The sequence below is a fragment of the Phaethon lepturus genome, unplaced genomic scaffold (assembly GCF_000687285.1).
Source record: "Phaethon lepturus isolate BGI_N335 unplaced genomic scaffold, ASM68728v1 scaffold13270, whole genome shotgun sequence".
Lineage (NCBI taxonomy): Eukaryota > Metazoa > Chordata > Aves > Phaethontiformes > Phaethontidae > Phaethon > Phaethon lepturus.
The window spans coordinates 70,485-95,903 of NW_010509912.1; the positions used below are offsets into that span (position 1 = coordinate 70,485).

A 25,419-nucleotide genomic window follows, 5' to 3' on the forward strand; every position below is an offset into this window, starting at 1 on the left:
TTAATAACCAAACAGAATTGGGCAATTAAAAAAATTTGGAGCTTTGCTCCAGATGAACCCTCAGCAGTAACATAAGCTCCTGTCCATACTGCCCATATGTTTAGACTTCCACCTATTTTTAATCCTTAATTCTGAAAATCATTACTCCTTCCTAGGTGATGTCACGTCATGTATCTCCAGCATAAAATACTGCTAAATTGCAGAGTGCTGTTCGTTCTGTAATGAGTAATCACACACCAGAAATTCAAATACTTCCTGCTGCAATGACAGCATTGGAGATTTCATGCTACCTTACACTGAGTGCTTTGGAAATACAGCTGGGCAGTGCAGACTGGGGCAAATTTAACACATGCACTCTAGTGGAAGAAAGGGCTTATTTTCAGTAACTCTTGTACTCCATGGCACTAGATCTTGCTCAGTTGAGAAAGCACTTTTTAAGAGGCAAGTCCTTGTGCATGGCTGATTAAACACTTTACGGGAGACAGGAACATACCAATACAACACACTAATCAACAAGACACAACAAAATGGTGGTTGATTTTAAAAAAGAAAAGTGCTATGAAGTCTGCATCCTCCAACCGACTGATTTTTATAAAAACACTAACATCAAATACTAGTAACAGGAATGTATAATTCTATTATAACAATTATCACAGGTGCACACATTTGCATGATTCTTACAGAATTACATTCGCAAGGAACATCATTACATGTTAATACTTCTAACACACCGCAATTCATTTGAGTGCATGCACAGGAAAAAAAAAAGAGAAATGTAATAATATACCAGCTTTACTGATAGCAAAAGGAAGCGAAAAGCAAACATCTACAAACTGGCATGCAACTGTAAGAAGTTTCCATGCCAACATGTACAGCTGAAAGGATGCACACCATCAAGGCCGCACCAAAAACTACAGGAATTGGAGACTGCTGAAAGCTAGTGAGAGAGGGAAGGAGAGAGAGACACCAAGACGACCTTTAACACTTCATGGCAGTTAATGCAGTAAGAAGAATGTCATGGAACAATGAAACACTCACAAGTGGAAATACAGTCAGCATTGCTGGAGATAGTGCTTAAGCTGAACACTGACATCTTCCTCACTATTTTAACAGGTGTTTACACTGTCACTTTAGATGACACTGAATGACAATTTTTTTTTTTAAAAATCACCTCTCTAGTATATGTGATAGTCTTTCCTGGGGTAAGAAATTATGTAGACTTTCCTACATGCCTGCCATTGTATGAAAAATGAGGGATGTATTAGCATGAACATAACCATCCTTAATTTTAGTCACTGTTCTTTAAAAATTAATTGACAATTTGACAGAAACAGTGAAATTCAAAGATAAATCTCACTGTAAACATATTGTTCACAGTCTTAGATGAAAGCAGAAACTTCAGTGACAAACCGAAATGTTTTAACACATGTCAAAGGAGAGAACATAGGACAAATCACAAATATTATAACATCAAAAAAACTGTAAGTTTCAGAAAGCTGACCAGAGCTGTAGGATATAATCAAACTCACATTTGCAAAACATATAAAACAATTTATGGTACTTCCCACAACCCTTCAGTATTACCATCCATACACAAAATTCAGTAACTAGCCACACAGGCAACCACCATTTGTGTCCATGCTTCAGAAGAGGCTGGAGCAAAAATTATGTCAAATTAATAAGTTACAACTGAGAACAGGAGGAACATTGGTTCTGGGATCCTGACCAAGTGCAGGCAGGAGACAGGCACTGAGTTGTTCATCGGGACACACCAACAATCACAGCTTGAGATACCCAGGAATTTGAAGTCAAACACAAAATGAGTGGGGGTGTTTAGGCATTTCCTGAACAGACAGCAGCTAAGAAAGGGATTTCAGAATTGCAGTACTGGATTTTAGTAAATCCTGCTTTAAGCACCTAAGTCCTTTATTGGATCTTGCCCTAAGCACCTCAGTGCAGGTGCAAAATACATGGCTAAATGCCTGAATATTCTGACTACATCTTTCACTGTCCCTGGGCCACTAGAAGCTTTCGGAAGACCCTAGTATATTACGGATTATCTACTTTTCTGGAGTAGTATTACCATTACCATTAGAACCTGTAGTCTTAATACAGTAAGAAGAGTAAGTAATGTAACTAGTGGGATGTCCACCAGTAGTGATATCCATTTAGCTTTACTATATTGCTTGGTTCCCATTAACATTTACCCATAAAATACATATTTAGATCATATTGTGAGATCCAAACAATACAAAGTATTTTGTCTTCTACTCAAAGAAAGGAGGGCAGAAGTTACCTGGTAGTCCAATATGCTAAATCCAAGTCCTATACTCCCTTTCTCCAGCTCAATGTGCTGTACTTCCGTTTCCCACATCGCCAAAGAAGAGCTTTGTACCTCTTCCATACTCTGACCCTCGTCAGCTATTTCCAAAGCTGTTCCCTCTGTATCTGACGAGCCAATGAATCCAAGGTCTATGTGAGCCTGAGAAAAACAGTGAATGTTCACCAATAAAACGTAAATGTTTGTGAATCTGCAAAGACAAAACTCTGTTCACAGAGAACAAGATAAAAACGAACTGATGTGTCTCTAAACACAGAGAAAGTGCAAGTGCTCAGCAGAGTAAACAAGTCTGATACACCTAGAACATATCTTCATAACAAAATAGCCATGCTGTAAGTATATGAAATTAATCACAGGAAAAAAATATTTACACAATGGAATTTTTGTCGAACTAAAAACTTCAGAAAACTTCACTGTGCATGTATTCAAATATATAGGAAACATCTGTTATTAAACGGTATGTCTAACAATATGTCTTGATCTAAACATAGTAGCACTGACAAGAGTGAGAACATTTAAAAAAAGAAAACACAGACACACACGTATGTTCTTCGCTTTCCTTGGTTTCATAGAAAAGCTCAGCAACTACAAGCTGAATTTGGTGCCTTGCCCAGAACTCAGAATTAACTGCATCTCTTTTCATACAAATGCTTTTGCTTTGTATACTATACTGCAGGCCATTCCTACATGTTTAGTACATCAGGCTGCCCAGAACTTTGCACTTAAGAGTGACAGAAGTTGTCCGCTACTGATTACACATGCAGTTCTTCGCAACACAAACCCAGAAAGCAAAGTTCAAAACCAGATTAAATACATTCAGATTGTAAGAACACACAGTTCCATCTGCCATACCCCCATAGCCCATCTGCAAAACAGAATTTAAGTACTTTGGTAGATAGACCTCCATCCCAGAATATTTCTGCCCATGACCGACCGGGAGCGACATCTTCTGGTGTCCTAAAATAGTTGATGAACATAATTTGACTTTATTTATCTGGTTCCAAGTCCTAAAATATTAAAACTCATTTCTAATCTTGTACAATAACTTTAAATGTTTTTTCTCAAGGAAAAGGTGATTTTCTCAGTAATCTTTTTAAGACAAAATACCTTTTCTGTGAGCTGAATGTCAGACAGACTTAGACTCTCCAGTACTTCTGGGTGAGCGATGAGGGGAGCTACTGGACGACAGCACACCATTGTCACTTTAAGAGGCAGTTCTTTCAAGATATTGACCACATCCTTGTGGTTTTCTCCAAGCAAAGAGATCTCATTCACCTCAATAAATAAAGAATACACAGTGTTCAAAAGTACACACAGTATTTAGCAGTACAATGAACAAAAATGGGTAAAAAAAACCCCAGCTCACTAATCACCTCATTTAAAAATAAAACAAAAACAAATAACCACACTAATGGACATTGTCAAGCCTTGATTTCTACTCAATTTGGTACTCAGAATCAGCACCAAGTTAAGTTTTGAACTGAATGGACAGTCTCATAAATTGCATGACACCATCCTACAAACACCACATATTCTGTCACTTCATGTTTCTTTTATTCACTGTGAACCAAATTCACATTTTAAGAAAATTATTTAGAAACGTAAACATATACTTAGTCCCTTCACTGCGCAGGGACTTACTGTATCTTAATGCTTTTGCTAGGTATTCTTTTTTGGTGACCTTGAACTGTATCTGAAAAATCAGCTATGAGCTGAGAAATGCATGTAAGCATATACATTCACATAAATGAATGATGAGCAAGACTGGCAGACTGGTAACGACAGATGAGAAGGCGGCTGAGGTACTCAACGACTTTCTTTGCCTTAGTCTTCACTGGCAGTCTCTCTTCTCACATCTCTGGAGGAAATGGACTGCAAGATGGGAACCGGGGCAGCAAAGTGTCTGCCACTGTAAGAGAACATCAGGTTCAAGACCACCTGAGGAACCTGAACATGCACATGTCTACGGGACCTGATAAGAGACATTACAGATTCCTGAGGGAGCTGGCTGATGTACTTTGCCAAGCCTCTCTCCATGATATTTGAAAAGTCCTGGAAGTCAGGTGAAGTCGCTGGGAACTGGAAAAAGGGAAACATTGCACCCATTTTTAAAAAGGGTAGCAAGGAGGACCATGGGAAGTACCAACCTGTCAGCCTCACCTCTGTGCCTGGGAAGTTCATGGAACAGATCCTGCTAGAAGCTATGCTGAGGCACATGGAGGACGGGGAGCTGATTTGAGACAGCCAGCATGGCTTCACCAAGGGCAAGTCCTGCCTGACCAAACTAATGGCCTTTTATGATGAAGTGACCATGTTGGTGGACAAGGGAAGACCTACCCACGTTGTCTATCTGGACTTCTGTAAGGCCTTTGAAATGGTCCCCTACAACACCCTTCTGTCTAAATTGGAGAGAGATGGATTGATGGGTGGACTGTTGGGTGGATAAGGAATTGGTTGGATGGTCGCATCCAGAGGGTAGCGGTCAATGGCTCAATGTCCAGATGGAGATCAGTGATGAGTGATATTCCTCAGGGGTCCGTATTGGGACCAGTACTGTTTAATATCTGCACGAGTGAGACAGGCAGTGAGATTGAGTGCACTCTCAGCAAGTCTGCAGACGACACCAAGCGGAGTGGTGCAGTTGACACACCTGAGGGACGGGACGCCATCCAGACAGACCTGGACAAGCTTGAGGCATGGGCCCGTGTGAACCTCAGGAGGTTCAACACAGCCAAGTGAAAGGGCCTGCAGCTGCGTCAAGGCAACTCCCAGTATCAGTACAAGCTAGGGGATGAAGGAATTGAGAGCAGCCCTGCCAAGAAGAACTTGGGGGTGCTGGTAGACGAAAAGCTGGACATGAGTCAGCTATGTGCGCTTGCAGCCCAGAAGGCCAACCATATCCTGGGCTGCATCCGAAGAACCATGGCCAGCAGGTCGAGGGAGGGGATTCTGCCCCTCTACTCCCACCTGGAGTCCTGCATCCAGCTCTGGAGCCCTCAGCACAGGAAATACGTGGACCTGCTGGAGCAGGTCAGAGGAGGGCCACAAAAATGATCAGAGGGATGGAACACTCCTCCTACAAGGACAGGCTGAGAGAGTTGTGATTGTTCAGCCTGGAGAAGAAAAGTCTCTGGGGAGACCTTATTACCTTATTGCAGCCTTCCAGTACTTAAAGGGGCCTATCAGAAAGATGGGGACAGATTTTTTAGCAGGGCCTGCTGCGATAGGACAAGGGGTAACAGTTTTAAACTAAAAGAGGGTAGATTTAGACTAGATCGAAGGAAGAAATTTTTCACAACGAGAGTGGTGAAACACTGGCACAGGTTGCCCTGAGAGGTGGTAGATGCCCCATCCTGGAAACATTCCAGGTCAGTTAGGAAGGGCCTCTGAGCAAGCTGAGCTAGTGGAATATGTCCCCTGCTCACTGCAGGGCGGTTAGACTAGATGCCGTCTAAAGGTCCCTTCCAACACAAATTATTCTATGATTCTATGAAATACACGAGTACATATGAAGCGACTGCTCGAGCACTTCTGGTTACAGCTGGTATGCAGTTAGATATGCTACATTCCCAACGTCATAACCTGTGAGAAGCAAGTCACTGCTCAAAAATCTTACTGAATGCATACTAAGATGAAGTAGTATGTTCTCTTACTTCCAGCAGCTCATCTCCACTGAACAGCTTGCCGCTTCGCCCCACTGGCCCCTCCGGTAAGATAGATCTGATGAAATGATGTCCCACTGTAGCTTCAAGGCTTATCCCTAACCCACTGCTTTCACTAAATTTGTTAACTATAGCCACCTAAAATAAGATTAAGAAATTGTTACTTTTGACATATTTACAGCTGTACCTGTTACCTTCTGTTTCAATTCACATACAATGAGGTGAATATTCTAGAAGTGAGAAAGCAGAAATACTGTCATGTGTAATGGGGACAATCAGGAAAAAACTGAAACTTTGATCACATACCACTTCAGCGTAAACAAGTGCAAAGTGTACATGACAACAATATATCTAATAATACATACTTTTACTCTGGAATGTAATTTTGAAATAATGTCCTGAACTCAGATACTTTTCAACTGTATCTACAGTAAACATGCTCTGCATTATGTACATCATTACATCAACAATTTATTTGCTATGCAGAATGGCAGGATGTTTCAAGCACTAGCTTCAAATTCTGGCTAATGAAGGAAGCTTTCAATTTCACAAATATTATTTTTTCTCTAAAACACACTTATCCTCTTGAAGCTCTAAGCTAGTAAATCTGTGAAACAATACTCATAGGCACAGTAACCTAAGAAGCTTGTGGTTACTTTGCAAAAATCAATAGAGAAAAGTACATATCTATATTAAAAATTTAAAATCAAAGTAAAATAAATCTCAGGAGATTAATGAGTATGATTTTTATAAATAAAGGAGCAAATACAATACAAATATATTTCTATATGTTGACAACATAATAGGTGGACAGCTCAAAGGGCATTTAATAACAGTAAACAAAGTCTACCTACCACTATTTCATAATTCGAACCCATAATCCTCTGCCACTTTGCCTTCGTAACTGCTTCTTCTGCAGTAGTTATCTGGAAATCTAAAAGTTATGTCTGAGATTACTGTGACAACAAGCAAAACATCCTGTCTATTCCTGTAACTGATAAAGTATATGAACCATGCAAGACTACCTGATCATTCCCATGATGCCAGAACTCTCCTACATATGACTAAAAAGCCAAGCCTGCTTTGTCTCACAATGCTTGGGTTTACCAGAGGAAAAATTTGCAAAAGAGTATTATATTCCCCCCCTGCAAAATAACCATGTATTTTGAAAGACATGAAGCTCAGTCAGAAGGTCTGGTGCGCACGGCTCAGAAGAAAGGACACATATTTAAACTACCCTCAGTGTTGAGTGAATTTACTGTAACTTTGCAAGATAAAGGCACAAAGCAAAGGAAAACGTTATATGCACGCCTCAGGAACTTGTTAAACCAGACTGTATGTGGGTTGATCAGATTGCTTCAGAATGATAGCCGAAATACTTACATATGTCATACTGCATACAGATCATTTTGGACAGACCCTGCATTTCACAGAGAGTGTCCAAAGAAAGTTTTCAAACAAATTCTGAAGGTTTTGTACTTTCAAAACTATGAGCACAACTGTAAAAGATTTTTCTGAAACTGCAGGCCCTAGAGGGCAGTGAGAGAACACAAATCCTAGCTCTTTTTCTCTGCTCCACCCCCCCCCCGGTGGGTTAGATTCATATATGTGCACACATACAATAAGAAATAGTTCTAATAGCTAAAGAGAAGCAATGAAATTCCAAGGGAAGGAGGAGAGAAAAGTAATGATGCTGTGAACAATACAATGACAGGCTATTCAGCAAAATGCAGCAACTCTTATATTGATTGAATGTTTATCTGCAGGTTGAAAAATGCTTTTTTGAGAAATGCTTTACTCCTGTTCATTTTCCCCTCATTCACACTGTTTAGATTCTAAGGCAGGAAACAATAAAAAGCAGTATTTAGGTACAGCAGCCAGCCAACACAGCAGATTTAACAGGACACTACATATTCAAGTTCTGTGGTCTATGCTGTGCCTACAGTAAGTATCAAAATAAACTCTTCAGGTTTGAATGCTCATCTCAGGCACGAGAATCTTCATTACAAGATTAAGTTCCCAATTCCCACTGACTTTTAGTAAGTATTTAAAGTGACTAACAGTCTCAAACAGTGTTTTAAATCTAAAGCCAGGTGTTCTGTGGCATTCAAAAATGACAATACTTTCCCCAAAGCAGAGTCCCTGCAGTATCTGAAGGAAAGGTGTTAAAAGGAAATTCTTCAGCTACCCAGGATAATTGAAAGCGTAAGTTATGAAAAGATACGTATCACAGAATTCATATGGGTGATGCTTTTCAGTTCCCCTCTAGCTCTGTAAGCAGGAATATGTTAGAAAACACATCCAAGTGCTGTCTCAATCCGGAAAACATACCATCACATAGGACTTCTGAAATGCAGCACAGTGTCCTAACAGATCAAGAGGGAAAGGAAAATACCCATTAGAAAGTAAGAATTTCCACAAGAAGTATGAGAAAAGTCAGAGCATATCAGAGCACCAGAACTGACTGAATTTCAAACATTATCAGAAAACACAGATTGAAATGAATACGAGCTCAGGAATTTGGGAAAAGGAAGTTTATCAAAAGCGGTTGAAGTCCTGGAACTGCAGCTGGGCAGCTGCAGGGAGTTGGAAAGTTAAGGCATGTTGGGGAATGAGGACGGAAAAAGTTTAATACACAACTAGACTAAAAGGAGTAGAAATACAAAACTAGACTAAAAAGAGGACTGAGCATGTTAGCAAAAGCAGACTGCTTCATATAACATCTTTGACACATAATTATTTTCAGACACATGCAGTAGTCGATGATCTTACAGCACTCAAGAGTACATGCTTACATGTATGATTACTTTCACTTTATAGCTGTACCTCAGCTACACAGCACACAGGAGACAGAAAGGCACACAAAACACCTGATCTTTGTATAAGCACACCCAAATGCATTTTCACAGAATGAAACATTGAGAACCTGTTTCCTGTTGTTTCATGTCCTCGCCAGTATTTACCACACTGGCACTGCATGGCAGTGACGGGGATCCCTGTTCTGTTTCACTGTTACCTGGAAAAAGAAGAAGCAGCAGCCTTTTCAGCTATTTTATGTGTTGTAATATCCATCAAGCCCACAGGCAAGCCCACTGACTCTCTCTTCCACTGGACTTCAGAGGATCTACACTTGGCAAATACAATCTGGCATGAGGGGCCCAGAAGAAATGCCGTATTTTAAATACATTTTGTATTCTGTTAATGCTTTGCCTTCTCCAGTGAATTTTTCAATGAAACAAGGAAAAAAAAAAAGCGCACAACTATCAGTAGCTGCGTTTTTATAATTGAATGAAAAGTTAAATACAACATTCTTTAGCACTCTTGTATTACCTTTTTTGCTTCCCTTCCTCTTCCTTCCTTTGTGCAATTCAGGAAGCTGACACTGAAAAATGAAAATGCTACAGACTTGGAGACCTGCATACCTGACAGACTTTTCATTTGTAGAAAGCCCCTCCTACCACAGAGTTCTGTTAGGTATGTTGCTGGCTGTCAGCTGTCTTGAACGCCTCTAGGCTAGACAAACAGCACATTCTGAGCTTTTCCTCTGAAATTTTTGCTAAAGGTGGGAATGAGAGGATGACATACAGACAACACACTACTGAGTCTTTCAAAATCTTGTGTGAGGTGGGGATTATGCCTCAGTCTGTAAGTTGTGATATATTTCTGCTGACATCAACCTATAACACAAATAGCTGAAAAAAATCTGTTTGTGCATCCAGCCTCTGTGCAGATATTCTGTTCAAAAACACTTGACTTTCAAGATCTGGCACATATACTTCAATATGTGCACAGTATACAATTAAGCTGCACTAATTTCATCAAAAGCAAAATTAATATTGGTAATCGACTTCTGAACTTTGTACACATATACAGTTAATTCCCTATCAGGTTATTAATAACCTCTAGATGCCGGCCATTCCTCTCCTACCTTGAGCTTGTCACACTGACATGCAAGAGTGACAGGAACTGCGACTTGCTTTTGCTTGTTGTGGAGGGTATGTCTTTGCTTGCTCTTGAATGCTCTCACCCTTGAGCACAAATAAAACATTCACTGCCTTCTTACTATTTGAAGATTTGCAGGATCAAAGTCTTGAAGCAGTTCAGCCAGAAGTGCAATGCAGTGCAGAGCTTTCAACACTTGCTCTGACAATTTAGCAAGTAATACCACTGTGTCTAAAAGATTAATCAAACCATAGTAGGCCAAATTCTCCCCTCACGTACAACAGCTCTGCCATGAGTAATAGCTACCCACAATGAATCTGGCCCACTTTATTTCCAGTTTGCAACTGAGAAGAAAAATGTTTCAAGCCAGCTTTAAAGCAAAGACAGTTTTAATTACCTTTGGCTGTGCTACTATCCATTGTTTGGAACAGTAAGTCCTTCTCAACAGCAGCACTGAAGTCCTCCTGGGGCTGAATATGATTTTCCTGCTTAAGACCTCTTCTGATCAAAGTGAGCCGAACCGTTTGTCCCGTGTGCCGCAAAACGTCAACTGCTTGCTGGTTAGTAAAACCCTGAAGATTTGTTCCATCCACCTGCAAGATTAAGCAGCTTTTCAGCCCTCAAGACACCACCCAGAAAAAAAAAAAACAAACCAATGTCCAGGGCAAAATAATATGGTGAGCTCTCAGCATCTGTTAGCCTCAGCACAAAGCGAGGGACAAAAACAAAAACCGGGAGGACTGAACAACACTAAGCACTTTCGCTGGAGTACCCCACAGCTCGGTAACAATCAGTACCACAGCAAAGCAGGGAGAAGTGCTTTGGGCGCCCACCATAGGGGGCCAGCCACATCTGCTCTGTGAGGTGGGAAAGAACACAGCATGTGCTGTGCAGGGCATGTTGTGCAGCCTGCCTGCTCGACAGCTTCAGCCATCCTCACCTCAGAGGAGAAAATACTGGGTGAACAAACCAACACAGCCATGGACAGGAGAGCTGGGGAGGGGAGGGTGAAAAGAGACACATCCACTGTGGTAGGAAGAACTACAGAGCACAGCCGTCCTGAGGCCACTAAATCTACTACTGAACACCATGAAGTCCAATTTCTCAACGAAACACTGTCCCAGCCAGCCGAATGTTAACTCTGGTCCATCATTTTACTATTTTAAAGAACAAGACTTTGGCCTCTTCTGCTTGAAGCTACCCCATTACCTCATTAACTCATGTTCTTTTTCTGAAACTCAAGACTTTGGCATTGCTTAATTTCATCTCATTATCCTAGTACATGCCACTTTTTATTCTCATCCTCTCTGCACTCTGTATCATCCTATTCTTTCTCTGTCTCCTCTCTCAGTGCCTTTAACTTCTGAAATACTTCTAACAATACTATATTCCTTGACTCCTGTAGCTGTTTCAGTCTATCTGTAAAAACACATATATTCTATTATTTTAATTCCTCCTGCATGAAGAATGACACCTCCCTGACCCTTAAAATCATTTTAGTTCCGCTCTCTGAACTTCTTCCAATTTGTTGCTCTTCTAAATATAAAGTAACTAAAAATGAGCTGTGGTTATTTAATTTTTCCTCCACGTTTAAGCAAACCGTATTTAAAAAAATATTATTCTTTCATCTGAGGTCATTCAAATATTTTCTCCTTCGGCATCTGCAGTAGAATAAGAAATCAAACTTTGGAATAATCAATTTTAGCCATTCATACTCAGCATTTAAGTAATTATGACAACCATATATACTTCCACATACAAACATGCAAGCACATTTGGACTTGGAGACAGACATAACTTGATCTTAGTGCTGCCTTCACACAAATGCAAGGACAGATCTATGACAGCCACAAGACCACAGTTCCTGTATTCATGACTTTATTTGCAGCACACAACTAACATTTTATGAGTGAAAATATTTTTTTCTTTCTCTGAACATCTAAAACTATGACCTATTTTTAAAAATCATTTTGAAAAGTTGCTTAATTTGAATCAAACTTTGAAACTCTGCCTTTACTAAGCAGTCTCACAGCTCCTGCTGATAAGATACACACATACAACAGATTTTTTTTTAAGTATCACAAGTTATAATAAGGTAGCATAATCAAAAAGATACTGTGATTGAACATTCAGTCAAAAAAAGGACTCACCACTTCAACACCAATCTTAAATGTTTTAAACAAGTACTATATGAGAATTTCTTTACATCTTAAAGAAGCAGAGTTTTGCAGACAAGTGATCTCATTTTTTTCTGTTTACTTACAACTATAATTTGATCTCCCACATGGATTCTGCCATCATGTTCAACAGCACTGCCTTTTGTAATGCTTTTCACAAAGATACCAGAAGGTTCTGCAATGAAGAAACAGAGAAAATTAAATTAATTATTAAGAAACAATTTAAATAATGCAACAATCTCCAACTAACGCCACCAGACAATGGGAGAAAAAGAAAGAAAACACAATCTCCAGGTAAGATAAGGAAAGAATCGTCAAGAAAATACATGCTTTAAGCAAAACACATATATTGTTATTTTCCTAATGGATGAGCCTGATTAATATCAGCTTGCATTGGACCAGATTTCATTCAAAATCTTGCAATGCCAAATTCCCAACTGTTGCTGCAAATGAAATATTCTAACAGATGTTAACTAAATGTTGAAACCAACATCAATTAAAAAAACGTATCTTTGACTGTTGGTCAGATTTAAAACTGCAGGACAGAAAATTCAGTTTGAGTACACTAACCTGGTAAATTCTGTATTTTCTATATACTTAATATCTCCCTTAAGAAAATGCATGCTTGGATAACCAAATGCAGAATATATAAGCAAGTATGACTACAAGTTAACATCTGAACCATCTTTCAACTATAACTGCCGGTATTTGATCCAATTAAAAAAAAAGACAAAAGAAAAAAAAACCCAAACCCCAAAACAGAACCATTTTAGACCGTTACTGATTTTGAATCAGAAGAAAAAGTCTTTTATATAAAACATCTACAGAATGGACGTTGTAAAAAAGAAAACAATTTCAGGAAAAACACACTAGAATTTAAAACAACTTTAACAGCTCAGTAAGCTGAACATCTATGGAGTTCATACATACACATTTTGCAAAGTATACATGAAATCAAGAAAAATACTAGCATGAACTGGCATGAAATCAGGTCTGAGGGTCACAGGCCTGTTAACACTGGTATCAGAAATCTTAACAGAATCTACTTTCTCTCAACACATCTTCCAAATCTGTTAAATGAATACACTTGATGGGAAGATAATCCACTACAAAATGGGTTTTAACAGCTGTTAAGACACCCCACTGCCTTTGCAGACCTGAAACTCATCTTTTACTGGGCCTCAATATGACAAAAGTTAGCAACAAGGAGGGCTAAATCTATGTTTTGGTCAAATGACTATATTCAGCTTAGAAAGAATAAGATTAAAAACACAGTTAAGTCACAACACTGACAATTTTTTTCTGTTTGTTCTTTGTTGTTTTACCAGGTTTTGTGAATAACTAAATGGCTTAATAGCCTTAATTAAGTCTTAATAACTTCCAAGGGTTTTTATATCTTCTAACAGCTGTATGGTAACATGACAAGTTGGTATTTGTCATTCACGAAAGATACAGACGCAGATCTTGTTGTCCAGTACTTTATTGCTGCTTCCTTAACAGCAAAATTGTTCTTTAACTAAGTTTTAAGTCACAAAATGAAGTGAGATGCCCAAGTAGCTCCTAACACAAGAATATGTTCTGATGCAGTTACATGCAGCACACTAATTTAAAATCAAACATTAGCAATTAGTGACTCCAACACTAAATCAGTTAAAATACACTTATCAGATCTATCACGGGTTCTATAATTTAATTTGCCTTTTAAAGATTCATCTTGAAGCTGTTGAAGAGTGGATTTACTCAAACTGTGACTATTCTGTCCTATGGAACAGATTGTTAAAATTTAGTCCAGCCTCTCAAAGCCAACAAATTATGGCTATGAACTGCCAATAATGTGGGGTATATCTATCCATACATACTTCTAACAATACATACATGTGTAAAAGTCAAACCAATAGCTCTCTGAGAAGTTTTATAACACATTTGACAACTGTCCCTTCCTAGCAGTACTGCATTTGCCAAATCCCCCCTAGGGAGGCCTGAGTTCTGGATCACTTTTCTGAAAAATGTAGTGGAATTTACAAAGTAAAAATACACAACTATACAGGAACACTGTTCAATGTATTTATTTGAATGAACTTATTTATTGACTGCAACAACCCACAGGTCAACATTTATTATTTCCAGAAGTCACTAAGGAATTCTTCATCTGCCAGCACTACTACACACAGCTTAAAAAAATAACACCAGTAATTCCTAAAACTACTCAGAATATTAACGTATTATCTTGCAAGAGCCTTTTTAAAAATGAAAATGTAATTTTAAAAGCCCAGCTAGTTCTAACAAAAATGGCTCAATCTATTTTAGAAATGTTTTGCAAAAACATATATGCACAAGCTTTAGCCAAGAGTGAATACAAAAACTAATTTAGAAATGCTGAGGTGGGATTTCATAATAAAACTAATTGCTTCTAATCTGAATGTCCTTCTCACAAAAGGAATACAATTCTTTTTTCTTTACAAACTTCAAAAATATTTTAGATGGTCAAGGGTTTTTTTAGAGACGCTATACCAAAACTAAAATTAAGTCTTGGATGCACATGTACCATAGTACACAACAGATTGTATAGTAAACTGCAGAAATCGTTCATTACCTGATGTTTTGTCTCCAATATAACCAGCAATAGTTATTCCTAATCCCTGGTTGTTTTTAGTGAGTTCAACATTAAATTTCTCCCCATCTTCACAGTTACCAACAGAAGCATCTGCCTAATAAGAAAAGCATGATTAGAAAGGAAGCTTTTTTTTTTCTTTAGAGATCCACCATGTTATTTGATGGCATTGACATGAGAAGAAAGTACCAACATTGCTTTTGCTCTTATTTGGTGTTCAGCAGAGAAACTAGACATAGGTAACATTTTTCACTGTAAAGCAATGCAGGTCATGACCTCCCCACCCTGCTGTCCCTGGGATATTACCCTCTAACCCATAAAATCATTATTTGATGACTAAAGTGTCTGGTGAAATTTGTACAAATTGAACAATGAACCTCTTGTACAGTAAGTTACACAAACCATGCTTAAACATTAGAATATGTAGCTTGCTGCCCTTCTGGGACCTCATCAGAACCAGCTTTAGACTGCTGTGTTATTAAAAAGAAGAAAAAAAGATCAAAATTATATTTTGTGTTCTATTTGTTTAAATTCCTGTTCAGTAACTATAGCTATTTTTTTCCTACGCATGCCAGTTTAGAACATAATAAAAACTATTACTAGTGAGGCAATTAAGTCTCTTGGGTTGTGAAAGACTTAAAAATTCTGTTCTAGAAAGTAGCAATTACACTTCCAGCTAGTTAAATAATGAAAATCTCTGCTAACATCTACTACAACCCTCTGAATTTCAATAACAAAGAATTTTGGGGGTAATGAATTAATTTATTTATTGTTAATGAAACTACAATACATATTAAAATCCCATTTCAACAATATTGCTTTTGTATTAAAAGAAAAAAAATCAACTTATAAAACTTAATTTCAACTTTTAAAAGAGGTTTTTTAAAAATTTTTCATTTTCCAGCTATCTAAAACAGTTACTAGCCACTTCTGTAACTGGTGTATCAGTATATGGTTACATACACAAGGCTTCAATTTCATTGTATTTATATGGGCATTTATGCACCTATTTAAAATAGGAATTCATAAATATAGTACAAATCTACCGAGATCCTGCTATTTTATATATATTTTTATATATATATATTTATATACACTCCTATTTTATTCTGTCTCTTCTGCATGAAAAATAGCAGCTAATATTTTTTAAAGTGCTAATACAGCAACCAGGCAGATACTAACTAAACCCAGTTTGACTAAGATGAGTATGCATGTGCCAAAAAAAAAAAGTATGCTATTTACCAAAAGAGAATCTGACTTCAGTTCTTTATCTGAACAACTCCACCCAAAACCACAGTCAAACACAAGAAAAATTATTTTATACTGCTTTAACTACCTGTTTGCGTGATAACATGGGATTATTTTGGCCACAGGTAATGCGCCCATTTCTATAACCTCATGAATTTTTATGGGATACACATCTAAAGGGAACATGATGAGAAGTGCCCATTTTGGAAAGCCATTCTGCTCTCACTAATAGCTTTAAGATCATCATAAAGTCTTCACCCATCCTGTATTTGCCAGGAAGAAATAGACAAACCAAGCTGTTACCATCATCATCTTCACTTCAGATCCGAATCAATGACGCTTGCAGCACCATTAACTGGGTGCTCCCTCCAAGAAGACGACTGTGCAAGCAGAAACAGTTTAAAAATAGTCTGCCTCCTGCCAGGAGGTATGTACCAGGAATGAAGTATTGAAAAGGATGGAAATGGAGCAGAAGGTGGCAAAGAAGTAAAATTTTGATACTTGATGGCTTTGAGCTGTTTATTCAGTACTAGAAATCCTACACATCCTGCAGCTGCAGACATGGCCTTCAACGTTGTATCATATAACCTCAGAAAGGCAAATACTGAAGAAATATACACAGATTAAATTATCAAATTCGGCTTCTCTTTTGAGACTGACGCCTTTCTGATAAATAATAATGATAAATATTGATCCCTTTATCTAAAATACAGCCACATTTTCATGCCTCTAAGTGCTGTAGAGACACAAAAGTTACCAGTCTCTTCTTAGATGCTCAAAGACTCCATGTTGAGATTAACTTCCTTTGCCTTATAGCCACAAAAGAGGGGATGGATATATGTTTGTTTTCCACAGATACCACTACAGTGGACAGATGCAAAACAATGATAATCATTCAAAAATTATTAAGGTGTTTTTTCTTCCAAAGTGACCTATCTGAAATGTAATTTGTAACTGGGAAGAAAATGTCTAGAAAAACAACAGGAAAAAGTGAAACAAAAAATTCTTTGTAAGGCATAAATTCTATCTGTAGGCTCAAAAAGAACCCCCTTTTCTTCTCTCATTCACTTACTCCATGTATTCATATTTAAATGTATCTGATCATAGCTATATGTTACAAATCACTACTGTTCCTGGCTCCCATGAAACCAGGTTTTGTTGCAAACATGCACATGACCTATTTTGTAGCAGTTTTGAGCTGACAGGACATGGTAATATTTACAGCATTTTTTAAGTGGCTGACAGTTGTAGAGGAGTAACGGCACAGAGAGTACAAGCATCAGCAGGGGAATACAGGTTATCAGCCGGCTGACGTTTTTTGGATGATGTCTAGCAAATGAGCAATGCCAGGTGATCTAGGAAAGAAGCAGCATCTGCATGCTGGTTGGCAGAGGGAGGAACTGTCTGATGGACGGCTGCAATGATATAGAAATAAGAAATGCTCCTGGAGACAAAAAGAACAGGCAGAGAAATGCTGCAGGGCTAGTGTGCTCTGTCTAAAGAAAAGACTGCATGGCTTCAGTTGTTCTCAATGTACTACTGCAAAATCACAAGCAACACAGAACTAGGCATTATTCAGATCATACTTATGGAAGTTCTAAGCCTTGATCCCAAAAGGCTTCAAGCATATAGTTCCTTGTGTTGTGGACTCATGACATTTAAATTCTCTGTCAGCTGAGAACACTGCTACTGGGAAAGAAAACCCTGGCTTTTGAGAACATAAGTGCAAAAGACATTCAAACAGCTGTTAAAAGAAAAGGAAGTTTGAAGTAAAAGTTTGCCATGAGTTAAGTACGTTCACTGTTGCTTACGTGTTTCTCTGATGTGCAGATGGGTACCGGTGTACCTGGAGGGACTGCTGGTGGAGGAAGCTCCTCAATAGGACCTCTTGCAATTACCAGTTTCACTCGATTTCCACACTGCCTCAGAACTTGTGCCACCTGCTCACTGCTCATTCCAGCTAGGTCTGTATCACCAATTTTCAAGATGTGGTCTCCACTACACAATCTCCCATGCTGGAGGAAGGACAGTGATTAAAAAAAAAAAAAAAAAAAAATCTATTAGCATCCTGCCATTCCTCCCACATACCATACAACTAGCTTTAGTCACTTTTAAGAAATATCAACCAGTTGACTTTTTTTGGGTGCCAAGTCAATATCCTGGTAACATGGAGAAGAAAAGTAGGTTGCCTAATGGCACACTAATTTTACTAGAAATCGCCCCAGAAATATCCAGGACATCCTTTTACAAGCAGTCAGTCACTTGAGTCACAGAAAAAAATGCTTATAGTTATGGTAAATACCTACTGTTTTTTAACAACTGCATGGAGATTAGAGAACTTCAGGTTTCATTTCCAAACACACTTCCAAAAGACAGCATAGAAACGTATTCAGCTTTGCAATTCTATTTAAAAACTGGTCCTCAGGACTAACCGTAACTTCAAAATAAAATACATTTCTCCCTTACTGTGATCCAGTTATGTATATTGCTTTACACTGACGTACTCTCCTTCAACCAATAAAAAAGCTTCACATTAATTTAGCCCATATGAAAAGTATTAAAGAGTCAATTCTGTAGAAGGAACCCATCCACCTGCTCAGGAAAAGACTGTCGCAGTAAATCCTGTCCATGCATCTCCAGGCCCTGTTATCAGGCCACCAATTCTGTGGTTGGAAAACTGACCAGTCTCTTCACCTGTTCAATCCTTGACCATCATTAACGCAGCCCTAGACAAGCCTGCATTGAGCTGTGATCACCAAATTCAATTTGCATGAGCCGTTCAGGCAGGAGCACAGCTCGTTTCTGGAAGCAGATACATGAAGCCACATACCTGCTCCAAGCTTCAGTAAGCCCAGCGGAGAGAAGCAGGTGCTATTCTTAGCTGTCAGGGCAGAGCAAGTAAGTGTTTGGGGGGGGGGGTGTGTCCCGGATTACAACCAGTATATTCATGAAAGAATTATGAGTCCAAATGCATCCATGCCACATGTATAACGTAACAGGTTTGAAAACGTGATTTAGAGACTAATCCAGCTTTTACATTAGCACAGATCCCCTGCACTAAACACGCCTTTAACTGAGGATAAATTTCACTACTTGCTCTCTCCTTTTTAAAGTTAAAAGGAATAAACCTTTTAAAGGCTAAACCACTGCTTAGCATGATTATAAAAGTAAACAGTAACTTCACATCTTTCCAAATGGTAAACAGAAGGGCAGGTTGAATTTACCTGATCAGCCACACCTCCTGGGAGGATGGTTTTAACAATCACTCCAGTTGATTTTCCTCCCACTATCCCAAATCCCAGACCTGAGCCATCATTCACCAACTCAATGGTCTCCACATGCTGCCAGTGAACCTAAAAGGAATAAATATGAGCTTGCAAATGATTAAAATAAGGACATATGTATCAAAACTTGCAAAATATTTTCTCATATTTTCTGGCTACGTTTTTGAATAAAGGAAGGTGGGAGGAAGGTGGAAATATGGGACCTTTCTAACAATTACTATTAGGTATAAGATTACATAATATTTAAGCAATAAATTGCTCATTCCGTAACAGCTGGAATTTCTCTGGTACAAACCAGAGCTGGGTAGTGAGTCAGGCCTTTCAAGAACTTGCTAAATTAATTTAAGCAGCAACCTAGGACTGTCCACCTCAATGCCCCATTGCAGTCAGTGAGAAAAATGCCACTACTAGGAAATCTCATGGGACTAGAAATTGAAATCTTCAGATAAGTGCATGTTCACATCGGCCATTATGACAAAGTGCAGGAGGAAGCATAAACCCAATGCTGAGGTTAAGGGATAAAGTAGCACCAGGTACTGCAAGGTACGCATTAGCAGAAATGCCCCCTGTGTAACAAAGATTTCTGAGCTGTCTGAAGTCAACAGCACTGGAATGAAGTAGCTCTGATGGCAGGCTTCATGTTCTGACAGGAGCAAAACTGCTCTGAAAGGCAAAGGCTAGCTCACTCGCATGGGGCAGTAATGGAGGGATGACTGGAAGCTCCTGGTATCGTTTCTCCTGAAGACAAACCACACCATAAACTCATCTGAAATTTAAAACCACAGACAGTGCTCCACGAGGTAGGATCTTGAAAATAAGCCGTTATTTTGGAATAATCAAAGTACTGCAAATTCAAAGCCCTGTCATACCTGTTTGGGAAACCACAGTCTTAACGTAAGCCAATGATAACCAAGCAAAGCCTGAAGGAAGAACAGCTTCAGATAAGTTGCCTTCCCCCCAGTATTTGAAAGCAAAGGGAACACAAGAACAGGGAAAGGCAAGCATAAAAAAAAACAGAAGGAGCTGTGGCAGGTTTGAAAGGAACGCTTTTTTTAAGCAAGAGAAGCTGTTCAGAGGCAATCACGTAGAGAAAGACATGTGTCACAGGAATACTGGAAAAGAGCAGGCCTCTCCTATGTGCTGACAGGAAAAGTTAGGCCAATCAGCTTTATTCCTGACACAGAAGAAAAGAATAATTATGAAATTCTTCACTAAAGGTTATATGCTAAAGATTAAAATAAACACTAAAATAGCGCCTCTTCCCAGACTGATTGCTCCATATACTTCCCATTATCGACTCCCTTAAAGAGCAGCCACAGATGACTGAACAGCAAAACCTACAGAAGTCGGATAGGCCGCTGCATGACAGAAAAAGCCATTACATGAGTAAGATACCAGGAAGAGAAAGTGCGGGGAATATCAACATGTTTCTGAGCTATGTTCTCTACACTCAGATGTGCAAAAGCTTTCAAAAAAAAAGAAAACGTCGCAGAGCTGTTTTCTGGGAGTCCTAAAGTGTGTCCTACACACGGCATTCTGATGGCTGTCTTTTGTTGCTCTACTTGAGCCCTACCACTAACAGACAACAGAGAAACAAACAGAGAAGCACCCATGAGCTGGTGCTGCAGATTAGACTGCAATGCCTCAAAGATCCTCTTTACTTCTACCTCAAAATACAGCTTCATAAAGTAAGGTAAACATGCTGTACTTGTATTGGTGCATAAAAAGAATTTGGCAAATGGGAAGAAGGAATATGTCCAAGATCAAGATTCCCCCAGCAAGCCTGAATATTTTCTACTCTTTGCATGGGAAAAGGTACAACAAAGATAAACAGAGTTGAAGGAAATGTACATATAAGTTACAAAAAAAGTGTCAAAATACAAGATGCAGTAAGTGCATACATGACCAGAACTGAATACAGAAGACATCTGGGGTATACTCACCGGGTTGGAATGGGCTGAAACTGTGCTAGCAGCAGATGGAGACCGGGAAACTACAGGACTGATGAGCTGAGGCAATGTGCCCCTGGCCACAACTAGCTGGACATTATCTTTTGCTTTCTGTAGAATGCTGATAGCCTGTTGATGTGTAATTGTCTGATCAAGGGCTTGTCCATTAATAGCAAGGATTTGATCTGCTTCCTTCAGCTTTCCATCTCTGTCACATATGTGTAAACAGGGAAGGGGATGACAAAATAAACAAACAAGAGAAACCAAAGAAGTGCTGCCACAGAAATTACAATATTATGACAATTTTCCAGTATTTTTAATAACCTGTTCCCTGTTCCCCCCACTTTTTAATCTCTCCCTGCAGTTTTGCTGAAAGGAGCTGATGAGGCACCCTGGTGATCGCTTCCTTTGAAGTTAATCCCACTGCCACTCTTCCCTGGCTACTACCCCCTAGCTAGTTTTCTTCTCCCTGTACCCCCATGTGAGACTAAGCATATTAGATCTCAGTCACTCCCAACCATAGCCTGGGAACTTATGTTTATTCTTGACTTTGAGCCTCTTGCTTAACAGACCAAGTGCTCCACTTTGTTCGGTGCACTCATTCTGAATATTCATCAAACCGTGGAGTGGAACACCCTTTCATCAAGATGTTACGGAACAAATTTTGTTTTGCACAAAACCGGGGGACCGGCGGGGGGGGGTATGAAAAAAGAAGGGGCGGCAGAGAGACAGAAAGAAAATGATAAAACAGATCCCTTTTAAATGAGGGGGAAAAAAGCCCTGAATAGATTAAAAAATAATTCTTCACTTTCTCACAAGGGAAGCACTACTGTAAAATTACACACTGAGCCCTTCCCCAGACCTACTTCAAAGGAAGTGTATGAAGCCTACACAGATCAGTTACCCTCTGCCGCTTCCACCGTTTCCATTGCTTCTGCAACAAAACAGCAAAAACTCTGGAGTCTTTTCTTCAAGACTCCAAAATGACAATGCTTTGAAAACAAAGGGCAGCACGAAAAACAAGGATCCCTATTACAGCAACTTTTGTGAGCACCCGGGGTGTAGAAGCCAAGGTACTCAACAGCATTCAGGAAAAACACTATTTAGCTTCAACCTGTAGTATTTTTGCTTGTGAATTTGAACTGTTTTTCAGAGTCCTCTCGAAGACTTATTACTGCCAGGGCCTTTATAATTTATGAGCCGTGTAACAGTTTTTGAATATTTCTCTTCTAGCCAGTGAATTAGGCAGGGCCTGATTCAGTAAAGATAGGTCTGAACTCCATGGAATAAGGAAAGTAGAAGCAAAGACTTGAAGGGGGAAAAAAAAAAAAAGTGGAATTCAGGCAGATTAAAAAAAACTGTAATGACACAGAGCATGCCACTTTTCGTAACTGAATTAACTCTGTAGGCCACGCTCTGCCCTCTGTTAAAAGCACAGCGTTCAGACCAGAAATAATGAGAAAATTTCTCCCTACAGCACAGTGAGAAATAGCACCCAGATGACTCAGCCACCCCATGCAACATACGGGGTACACCATGAAGCAGCTGTGGCCAGGATCCTGATTAGCAAATCCACACACAGTGATACACCCCACCAGCCCACAGTGAACTCGTGCTGCTGCCATTCACCACTGAGTTCGTTTGTTTCGTCGGGTTGTTCTTCAGCAGAAATCCGTTTCTCTCAACGCTACTTGTGGAATCAGGACTAAAGTCCAAAGAATACTTTCGGCAAGTTGTTATTATTGCTGAGTTTCTGGTAACATCAGCCGAGTATCTTTTTTTAAGAATCCAACAACTTTAGTTCAATCTTTGCTTGACTTAAAAGCTGGATTTCACACCTGGTCAGTGGGACCCTACCTAACAAAAAGTCCTGCTAGTTACAACCAATTTTTTTGCACCAAATCATTTTTCACTGCATTCAAGGATAGCAAAATCCATATTTCAGCTTTAAAAGCCACAACACAGAACAGCAACCTCCCTGTTTTCCCTGTTGGAAAGGAGATATTATAAGCAAACCACAAATAAACTACAGATGTAGTTTCTAGAAATTCAGAACATATCCCATGCCACCCTGTTCCAACATTACGTATATTGTAGTGCTAAGTAATTTTAAATCTGCTATGATGTATGGCTTAGAATACAAGAGAAATGTGCCCTCGTACCACAAAAACAACAGCAATAACACAAGTAAATTGCAGCGTCATGTTAACACTTGGTACAGTAAAACACTCCTGTAGTAATTTTACCTATGTGCCACACTTCCTTCCTGGATTTCTTGCACAAATATTCCTAGTTCTCCCCTGTTTTCACTCTTGAGTCCCACGACACTGAAACCTAGACCACCACTGGAAGGTTTAGTAAGCTCGATGGTTTCAACAAGACGACCCTGTTCAGTAGAAGGAAAAAAAAGGGGTACAAATGTTAAAAACATTGAAAAGCAGCATTAATGCATGTGGTAAACAACTTAGAAATGAGTACTAATTTGACTGCTACCGCTGGACAAGGCTACACTAGCTAGTAACTGAAACATTCAGTTCCAATTTCTCACTATCATACAGAAGAGTGGCAATTATGAAAAATTTGAGAAATAAAGATTATCACAGCCCGGAAGAGGAAATCAGGAAACAACAGCTAAATATACAGCGTTTAGGCTTACTAGTGACCAAACTAGGACATATTTCTACAAAATTTTAGAAGGTACAGGCCAACTCTCAAGCAGAACTAGAAAAAGAGGATGAATTTCAGAAAGAGGGAAAAAGTAGGACTGTGCAAAAGGCTCTCCAGGAGAAAAGCAGAAGACTTCCCCTACCTAGCTCTATTACAGGTTAATTAGAAAAATGCTAGAATATATGCCTGGCCATCCCCAGCTCCAGGCACTGCAGGGACTTGTACACCATTTCTGCCTACCACCAGAAAGCAGTAAGATTACACAACAATGGGTAGCAAGGCCAAAAAGGAATTTTCCATCTGATTTCCAAGCAAGTCACAGAACTAACTTTCATTAGTTACGCATACAAGAGCATGCTCTAACAAAGCATCTCCCTCATGTACAGAGCAGCACTCCTACAATGAGCACAGAAAGATAATGGCATGCTGATCTGTGAGAGGCACACTGCCCAGCTAAGGGCAATAACTCAGCAGTGACAATGTCAAGGCTGCTTTTCCAACTATTTTCTCTCTTAACACTTGTTCCTCAAATTAAAAGGCTATTTTTGTTTTACATAGCTCTGATTTCCTTAATAACTCAACTGCTTTTAAATAAGCATACATGTATTTTAATTTTCCAGATAAACAGTGATCCACATTTTGTGGTTACCAGGTAACATGCTCACCTGGGACATACTTCTGATTAGCTGCTCAAAGTCATCACTAGAGGGCTTCCCATTAATCTGAGGAGTAATGGATCTCATCGATGCTTCTAGCACATTAACTGGGCTGCCATTCTGCTGAGCCAACAAGTATGACTCATTATGTGGCAAGGACCCCACGTTCATACCATGATGGAGAAGCTGGGGGAACTCACTAGAGGAATGTACGGAAGATGTAATATTTACCTGTAAAAGATTGATGGCAACACAGATTTAGACACAGCAGAAACCTCGTCCTTATCCAAAAGCATTATAATAGTCTAATTGCTTGTTAAAAAATATTTGAAATCCCAATTTGCAATTTTAAAGACATTCTAAAAATAAAAATTAAGATTTATAATCACTGTGAAGTTGTGAATTATCAGCATAAAACATGAAAGACATTGGTGAGAATAATCTAAAATTATTTTCCATACTCTGCCTAAAGTTCTTTTGTTCATAACAGCATAGGAGCTTGAAGTTCTCCAACACAATTATGAACAGTTTTTCTACAGTATGAGTATTTTTTAAAAAATCAAGTATTTTACTAGAAAATTCAAAAAAAGTACAGGTACTTCGATGAAGAAAGAAAGAAACCTCACCAGCTACATAGGAAGGAAATTTCACTAATCAGGGTTTCTGTATCACTATGCACTATGGCTGCCAACGTGACTCCCTACATGAGCTATAATTAAATACAAAATTACTGAGTAATTGATATTATATATATCTGATATTATATGTATTACATATAACAAAATAATGAATAAATACAAAATTACTAGACTTCTGAAAACCACAGATGAACTTTTACACAGACAGCCTTGACAATACACTTCTCTGGGAGAGGGAGAGAAA

The 25,419-nt window shown here is 39.0% G+C and overlaps 1 protein-coding gene across 1 annotated transcript in view; it reads right to left on the reverse strand.

Moving 5' to 3' along the window:
* Positions 1-24,765, reverse strand: part of MPDZ (multiple PDZ domain protein) — a 78,405-nt gene extending 53,640 nt beyond the window's left edge. The window contains exons 1-13 of the mRNA XM_010290825.1: positions 24,547-24,765; positions 23,461-23,600; positions 21,209-21,422; positions 19,206-19,334; positions 17,793-17,996; positions 14,716-14,830; positions 12,209-12,297; positions 10,343-10,538; positions 10,067-10,176; positions 6,858-6,929; positions 5,995-6,141; positions 3,449-3,616; positions 2,297-2,482 (exon numbers count right to left, since the gene is read on the reverse strand). Coding sequence (XP_010289127.1) covers positions 2,297-2,482; positions 3,449-3,616; positions 5,995-6,141; positions 6,858-6,929; positions 10,067-10,176; positions 10,343-10,538; positions 12,209-12,297; positions 14,716-14,830; positions 17,793-17,996; positions 19,206-19,334; positions 21,209-21,422; positions 23,461-23,600; positions 24,547-24,708 — 1,932 coding nt within the window. The 5' untranslated portion in view covers positions 24,709-24,765. The remainder of the gene's footprint in view (positions 1-2,296; positions 2,483-3,448; positions 3,617-5,994; positions 6,142-6,857; positions 6,930-10,066; positions 10,177-10,342; positions 10,539-12,208; positions 12,298-14,715; positions 14,831-17,792; positions 17,997-19,205; positions 19,335-21,208; positions 21,423-23,460; positions 23,601-24,546) is intronic.
* Positions 24,766-25,419: the final 654 nt, after the last annotated feature.